Source organism: Acipenser ruthenus, chromosome 15 (genome assembly GCF_902713425.1).
Source record: "Acipenser ruthenus chromosome 15, fAciRut3.2 maternal haplotype, whole genome shotgun sequence".
Taxonomy (NCBI): domain Eukaryota; kingdom Metazoa; phylum Chordata; class Actinopteri; order Acipenseriformes; family Acipenseridae; genus Acipenser; species Acipenser ruthenus.
This window is the reverse complement of record NC_081203.1, coordinates 10,933,144-10,942,089: the sequence shown is the minus strand read 5'-3', so window position 1 is coordinate 10,942,089 and position 8,946 is coordinate 10,933,144. Positions and strand designations below refer to the sequence as shown.

The window sequence follows — 8,946 nt, the reverse complement described above, 5'->3', positions numbered from 1 at the left end:
TGCTTATCAAAGACAGTTTTCGGATACACAGGTAAACAAGGCTATGACGGCCCTGTTGCAGTATCACCAAGGTCCAAAATACAGGATTTAGTTTCATTTCAATGTCATTCGAGGAGACAATGCTTGGCAGGTTTAACGTCCATTCTTCCCGCTGATCTGAGCCCCATATAGACAGTCGAAAGTTTATGGTAAGAGTGCAGTTATTTTTTGCAACCTTATGAAATACATTGAATGCCCCTTGATTATAAGTACGATTGTAAGTGCGTGTTTAGAAGCTTAATAGACAGTATTAATAATTGATTTAAATTGGTGTGAAGTGATGGAAATGGTGTTTGAAATTGGTGTAGGTACTGTAGGACTGCAGAACAGGTTAACAGATTTAAAGGTTTAAAAAAAAAACAGTGCAGCTTGTTATCATTACTGTTTTTCTAATTTGCTTAAATAGGCATAACATGTTTTAAAGTACAAGCTTGTGCTATGTTACACTTCATTTATTTGGCCGGCTTATGTTGGGGGGGGGGGGGGGGGGGGGGGGTCAAATATATATGTAGCATCCCTGAGTGGTTTCGAGGTCTGTTTTGTGCTATAAATTATTTTACAGTACAAGTTCTCAAAGACGCAGGAGAATGAATCCGGTTTACAGCTTTTATTTGTGTCCGTCAGTCTGACTATTTTTCAAACTCAACACAATGAATGAAACGTAGTATTCAGACTCACTTGTAACACAGTAATAAAAAAAATAATGCAAGTCTTAATTATATATATATATATAGAGAGAGAGAGGGGAGACCAGGGTTGGTTGTCACACGGGTTGGTTGTCAGTGCTGATAACTATGACACTAGATGGTGCAGGCAGGTGATACTAACACTGAAATGTGTGTTCTATTGTCTGGAACTCAACCATCTTGTAATTTGAGGTCAATTCCATCTAACATAAAGGTTAGCACATATTTCATTTTTTTCATACCCAAAATAAAAAATGTATATCTTGCTATTTATGTTCAAACTCTTAGTAGTATTGGAGTTTGTTTGAACTCATGGCCATGTTAATAGAACCAGATACTGGCTATCTTTTGGTGTAAGAACAAAACCAGTAGGTTCTCCCAGTAGTACTGAGAGAATTAAATTGTCATGTAAAGTCGGGTTGGGGCAGGTTGTCACATAGTTTTTGGGGTTGGTTGTCACATGTAAATCCTATAGGAAGAAGTCTTATATTTTTTCTTTCTACTTTTTTTACCCCAACATGTCTAAATATCATATTTGGAATAAAGTTACGCTGAAATAAAAAAACATCAATTTGTACGTGAAGAGTTATTCTTCAATATAACGAGGAACAGAACCTCGCAGAATGTCACCAGATTGAGGAGAATAATAAAGAGTAAAAAGTGTGACAACCAGCCCCGGTCTCCCCTATGTGTGTGTGTGTGTGTGTGTGTGTGTGTGTATCTTACTGTACATCGTTGGGTTGAATAAATGCAGGGGGAAAAGTGTGGAATAGCCTCCGCAAACGAAAGACTCACGCGCCGCCTATGGTAGTCGGTTTTTATTGCTTTATTAAAAAAAAAAAAACACCTGAATATACATTTTTTTTAATAACCCCCACCCCCCTTGCACCTATATGCGGGCGCCCATGTCTGTGCACTAAACAGGCTTACCTGCAGCAGTAGGAGGTTATACTATAGATGCCATCTACAAGCTCCACTGTTGCTCACGAAGCAAAACACGCATACAACTTTTTTTGATTTCATCGCTGTTTTACTAATGGAATCTTGCGTACATCGTTTCACATTCTATACATTTTCATTGTAGGTTAATCTTTAAACACGAATCCATGCTACAGAGGTTCTGTTCTGCTCCAGCAACAACCGTGAGTAAAAGCCTGACTGCAATGCTGTAGTGCTTGTCTGCAGGTAGCAGTCGACAGTAACCACGGTTACAGTGCAGCCCTTGATCCCTTTCAGTGAATTCTGAGACGTGCTCTGCAGAACTACAAGCCCCACATGGCATCGCAGCGCTGTCTCTCCTCCCCGCAGCGAGCTGTGAAAGTCACAGAAAACTACAAAAGCATGTGTGTGCCAGCCTACAGGTCTGCAGGTGCTCCTGCGGAATGTCTCCAGTGCACAGATTAATACCAGTTTATCATGGGCTGCAATAATAAAACAACAGCGCAGTTCAGTTTTTTGATCGCCCTGCTTTCAGGTTAGTAACTTTTTTTTTTCTACTCGTACAGCTCGGCAATATTGCAGATAAGAAAACGTGTGAAAAGGCGCTCAGTGCTTTAGAATTACGTTATAATATCGCGGTTATATTTGATGCAAGGTGAAACTAATTAATCAAATAATATGTGACTTAGGTAAACAATGATTTTTTTCACGATGGTTTCAGTGACCTACCCAAACCTTGAGAGATCTAGTGTCATCGAAGTTTACAGCTGGCGGCAATTTTGTATCTATATTTATTCACTTAAGTGATTGTAATATTGTATTAAACGCGTTCGTTTTTCTGCAGCAATACCGCTGCATTGCACACGAATGAAGTTGATCAAATTCCAAACCTTCTCTAGTCTCATTCCAAATGGAGTAGTGTTCCTGAGTTAATTCCAGTCGTGACCAGTGTGCAGTCAGAATGCTGGACAGGGCTGGAGGTTTGATAGTTTATCGGATCGTGCTGGTGGGGGACATGGAGCTGAGGAGCCGGTTAAGCGGGTCCGAGAAAAGAGGTCTATTAAAAAACGATTTACTGTAGTTCTAAAGTCAACTGTTTGATACTGTAAACCGTGTCTGGGCTTGTACAATATATACTTTATAGGTGCCCAGTAAAAGGCAGATACATATTTGTTCATTTTTTGTTTCTACAAGATCGTTAATCACATCCTGCACTAGCCTTCATCTCTACTGTAGATGTTCTATATGTCTACCAAAATGACATGCCCGACAGTCCCAGCGCGAACATGTTATATGCATTCCACGATTGAAATACAGGTCTAGAATACATTTATAGGGTTAATATATGCTGTATTAGCAGTAAAGTACTGTGCAATTTCCTTCCATCTTTGTTCTATAATAATAATTAAAAAAAAAATATGGAGTACCTGTACATAATAAATCCAGAAAAATAACAATGCAACAGTAAACTGATTTGTGTAGTAAATGTGAACAAATCTACAGAAAAACTCTTGTAAACTGACAAATGTACAGATTCGCAAAGTGACACTGCTGCATTTTTCATATTAGTGTAACCCCTAATTTATACTAAGAGCTCATCCCCACACCTTATTCTCAAGGAACTACTTTCATTCAGCAGAAGAATACACAACCAAAATGCATTCAAATAATGCAGAAATAAAATGTTGATTAAGAGGTAATCGCAGTGACATGGGAAATTACGTGTTACCAATATGGAAAGTATAACATTTCTTGTATCTGAAATATATATATATATTTATTTTTCATATGGGTAAGCAGGTTATTTAATTTGCCATACACTCGAGATGTTAAACACAAGGTCCCATGCATGACTGTAAACTTGCTTAAAGCAATGTCAAGACATAATTAACAAGAGGCCCAAAACTGAACAAAAAAAACACATTTAAAAGAAGTTCAAATCTGAAATCCCTCAGCAATAGCTATGCTTGTGAGAAGCAGGAATCCTGGTATAACACTGTCAATCAGGACGGACTGCTCAGCAAGTGTTTTACTCTTTTTCCTTTCACAAGTTAACAGTAAATCTCCTAATTCTTTTGGGAAATCATCCTTGAAACATTGAAATCGTTTCACAAACATAAAAAACCCATATACAGTGTGTGTGTGTATATATATATAATCATTATTGTTCTGTTATCCCAACTGATTGTTCTGTAATATTTTGTATTATTTTTGTTCAAAGCTACACCAAATGAAATCCTTGAAATGGTTTAGTCTTACCCTCCTTATTAGTTCGGTTGGTATTAATTACTTGTCGTATTACATCGTTCAGAGTGAAAGTTATCTTAGTGTTTTGTATTGAGTGTCTGAACTACCTAGCAGACTTCACTGGGGAGGCAATTTGCAATTGAGAGCAGTATACTGTAGTACTTTTGTAGAATTGCTATAGAAAATCTAGTAAGAAAGTCCCCAGTGGACTGCCTTGGTACAACGAGGTTGTAAATCTACATTTAAACCTGCTGTGTTTAAAGTACACTTTCTGTTCATCGTCATACTTTGGTATTTATTTCAAATTGTACATAGATTTTTACATATTATTCAATTACAGGGGTTTACAATGCATTTAGACTACAAATTATGAAAATCAAAGCAAAATCCTCCCAACATAATTTAGTAAATGTCTATGACTTTTTTGTTTTTGTTTAAATATTGAAATCTTTTCAACCTTAATTTTGCCAACTTTTGCAACACCAAAAAATGATATACTCTATATCTCAAACTATGATGGGAGAGCTTTTATTATGATTTCAATATCGTAAACTGAATTCACAGTACACACAATTCAACACCAAAAATGACTGGGTGAGATTTACCTACACAATAAAAACAACACAGAATATTCACCAATCATTTCTTAATTTTAACTGAGTTCTATCTTCTGCAAACCTGTGAAGCCTCAAAACAGAGCTACAAAGACTCCATTGCAAGCATGTTGCACTCTTGAGTTCTGTTGTATATATTTGCTATGAGTTGCTTGGCATGCGATGCTAAAGCTTACAGAGGTATTCCACACAGTAGAGCAGTATAACTAGTGCCTGGTGTGGTGTCGGCAGAACACTTAAGCAGTTAATAATGTACAGTACAGATTATCCTAATGTTAGATTACAGACCAGTTGCTCAGCAACTAAATGCTTGAATCCAGCTCACTGATGGAAAATAGAGAACACATTCATAGCTTTCTTTGACCAAACCCTTCAGATGGTTTTGATAAAACTCCTTTTGGACAGCTGTAAATGTTTTCTTTTACCATTACTGTCCACTGTGCAACAATGGCATTTTATTTGTGTAGCATTTACAAAAAATGTAGTGAGGCCTCCTTGACTGTTTACAGAACTCTGGAGGGGAATACATAAAAGCCTTTCATTGACGTTGTTCTTGGAAAGCGTGTTGAGTTCTTTGAAAGACGCCAGTGTTAAAGCATTGCATAGCTCTCAAGCTAATACCAGGTCTGGAATCCCAAGAAGTGGAGTAAAGTGAGAAGGAGTTTTTAGAAGCTGTGGAGAAATAAGAGAGAATTATATCTAGGCTTCTTTTTAACGTATATTTTTCAGGGGCTCACAAAATACCATGTTAAATGACTAGAGTAATGTATTTAATTTTTAAACAGATGTCAGTCATATGTGGGTAGTTGACAAAAAGAAAATGTCTGGAAATTGAAAAAAAAACTGATCATATTGATGATGAAAATCATATAGTTGCATTACATTGAGTCTGAAGTTTTCAAACAAAAATGTCGTAACCTTGGATTTTACATTTCAGTCGAATTCTATGAACCTTTTAATGCATCAGTGCCTTGAATTTGTCCTGCGGTGTGACACCATAAAATATGTATATTTAATATTTCAAATAATCTCATTTTGATAACAAAATTGTTTATCTTTGTCCTTGACTACTCCTGTTTCTAGATCATTGATTATCAAGTGAAATGAGACAGAATTTGCTGTTATAATGGTGAAACCTGGGTGTCTCCCTCTAAATTTTGAGTAAGATTTGCTGCGATTTTTCTGCACATTGTTAAAAATACCTGAATTTACTTGTATGGTATAATGACATTACCTGCCACATACTCTACAGTTATTTTCATATTTTTCTTTGGACTCAACCTTTTTTGCCCTCTTATTTATAAGTGTCACCCCAAAGGACACCATGTCACACCAAAGGAAGAAACAAGAAGCAGTGAGATTTTTCCCTTTCAAAAATATATTTTATGAAACTTTCAAAAGTGTGTGAACACCATACAATCTTTTAAATGTAACAATTCAACAAAAGAACTTGAAATGTGTTTAACACAAGCTTGAGAAATGTGCCAACTCTATGAAACGTGAGGTTTAACAGGCATAACATGGAATGATTTGCTGATGTTTGTTTGAAAAATAACACCGTGTGACAATTTATTTTTATTTTTTTGGTTCCTGGGTAGTAAGTGTTATTTCCTAATTGCTTATGCCTCAAAAGTATAGAAAATGGCTATTATTCCCCACAAACTTTGCTTTTGTGACCAGGACAGTGATATTTTGAAATTTACCTATTTTCCAGAACATTCCAGATAGATTCAGTGCTGAGTAAACTTGGAGTAACTTCTAGAACTTTCTAGAACTTTCCAGTAATATAAATAGTAGTATAAATACAGGGGCCTTAAGCCCACCAGTTCAGTTTAGTTCCAGCTGCCTAAGTGGATACATATCTGCATTTTTCTGAGATGGCATCAAGGCCATAGGAGACTTCAAAATGGTGGCATTCCTGATGGGTCTCCAAGGCGGTTTTACCAAGTTCCCCTGCTATCTTTGCCTTTGGGACAGCAGGGACACCAAGGTGCACTACCACAGGCGGGACTGGCCACAGCGGACCGATTTCTCTGTGGGGAGGAACAACGTCAAGTGGGAGCCACTGGTGGACCCCCGGAAGGTCCTCAAAGTCCATATCCTTGATGCTCATCTTGATAAATTCAAGGAGAACATGGGAGCGTACTCGGAGGAGCAAGGCGAGCGCTTCCACCAGGATATACTGGACTTTGAACGCCGCTATCAAGGACAGTATAACGAGAACATGATGGGAGACTACATTTGGGGGCTGATTCGTGAAAGTGATTTACAGTATAATCGTAAATCTCGAAAAACTACTCACTTCTAAATCTTTTGTAGTCATTTTTGTATTACTTTAGTATCAATACATGTTAATTTGGATTCATATGTTGTTTTTTTCTGACTTTATGTGAACGAAAAGACACAAGTTCGCCTGTTTTCTCATTGGAAATAGGTAAATTTCAAAATATCACTGTCCTGGTCACAAAAGCAAAGTTTGTGGGGAATAATAGCCATTTTCTGTACTTTTGAGGCATAAGCAATTAGGAAATAACACTTACTACCCAGGAACAAAAATTGTGTTACATAGTGTAATTAGTTTGCATAAAATGTACCCCACATCACTTAAAATGTTCAACATGATATTCAATTGGTGCAAATAACTCTGTAAAACACCATTTACACTGGTTTATTATGAGAATATGTCCACATGCTCCAGCGATGTCGTCTATACTTCCTGACTGAGGAAGGACCCTCTTCTCCGCAATGGTGTCCAAGTAAATGCACGTTTTAAAATCACATTATGGTGTCACACCACGGGACGTCCTCTTTGCAGACAACACATAACCTATCATAACTATTTAAAAATGTCATGTATAGACTTGAGGAATATCATTCTTATAAATACACCCCAAAATTGTTGTGCATTTTGCAACTTTTCATATAGTTTAGATTAAATACAAAACCGTTTACTATATGACCTAGTTTTAATCAAAATAAAATTAAGTTATAATTGTTTTTTGCTCCATGGAAAGCAAAAACAACACGCCACGTCAACTACCCATGTGACACTTTCCTATTGTTGACTTTGGATACCAGTATCTCTGGCTCTCTTGATTGCGTCGTGTCTTCAGCTCAGCTGGTGAGAAATGACTCATAAACTTCCAATTAAGAACCCCAGTCAAAGTGATAGGGAAGTCTGAACTGACTTTCAGGGGGTGTTCAGGTAGGAGTGATAGGGATGCTGTCTGGACTGACTGGCAGGGGGTGTTCAGGTAGGAGTGATAGGGATGCTGTCTGGACTGACTGGCAGGGGGTGTTCAGGTAGGAGGTGCGCTCAGGTTGCGTTGCCAACAGAGTGGGATTCAAGTCTAGGGAAGCTATGCTACAGTAAGTCTATATAATGCTCTAGTTAGATCCCAGCTAGTATTCTGTTCTGGTCCCATCACTCCAAAAAAGGCATTAATTTCATTTAAGAGGGTAACCAGATGAATGCCAGAATTGAATGCCACGAGCTACGAAGGAAGGTGAAAAGCATAAAATCTCTTCAGCCTTGAAAAAAGGGTAGGCGGGGATTTATTTGAAGGTTATACAATCCTAAAAGGTGGAGCTAAAATAAACCCATCGCTACTTCAAGCTTGAAAGTAGAACAAGAGGCCACAAATGGAAGCTGAAGAGTTCAGAACCAAGATAGGAAGCACTTTAGACAGAGAGTTTCAAGTGCATGGTATAGCCTAGTAGCAGTTACTTATAAAACACTTGGGACATTAAAAACAAGACTATACCATTGTGCTCTATTGAGTTAGCTGCCAGAAAGGGACAAGTCTGGATGGCTGAACAGCCTCTTCTCTATTCCCTATAGTATACACTATAATAAATAACTTACCGAAAGATAACAATACAACTTTACCAAAATGACAGTTTACTGCTAGAGGTGCAGTAAGCAATCAATTTCCTAATAATATCAGTAATACTGAACAATAATACATTGAGAACACATTATTATTAAAAAAACAACAAGCAGAAGAATGTATACTCTTCACTGAAAACATGCTAGTAATGTAATATATATATATTATACAGACGTGCTCAAATTTGTTGGTACCCTTACAGCTCATTGAAATAATGCTTCATTCCTCCTGAAAAGTGATGAAATTAAAAGCTATTTTATCATGTATACTTGCATGCCTTTGGTATGTCATAGAATAAAGCAAAGAAGCTGTGAAAAGAGATGAATTATTGCTTATTCTACAAAGATATTCTAAAATGGCCTGGACACATTTGTTGGTACCCCTTAGAAAAGATAATAAATAATTGGATTATAGTGATATTTCAAACGAATTAGTTTCTTTAATTAGTATCACACATGTCTCCAATCTTGTAATCAGTCATTCAGCCTATTTAAATGGAGAAAAGTAGTCACTGTGCTGTTTGGTATCATT

The 8,946-nt window shown here is 37.1% G+C and overlaps 1 protein-coding gene across 1 annotated transcript in view; it reads left to right on the top strand.

Moving 5' to 3' along the window:
* The first annotated feature begins 2,033 nt into the window (after nt 1-2,033).
* The window catches only part of LOC117422509 (protein crumbs homolog 2), a 164,433-nt gene continuing 157,520 nt past the window's right edge, over nt 2,034-8,946 (top strand). Inside the window, exon 1 of the mRNA XM_058987168.1 lies at nt 2,034-2,199. Coding sequence (XP_058843151.1) covers nt 2,142-2,199 — 58 coding nt within the window. The 5' untranslated portion in view covers nt 2,034-2,141. The remainder of the gene's footprint in view (nt 2,200-8,946) is intronic.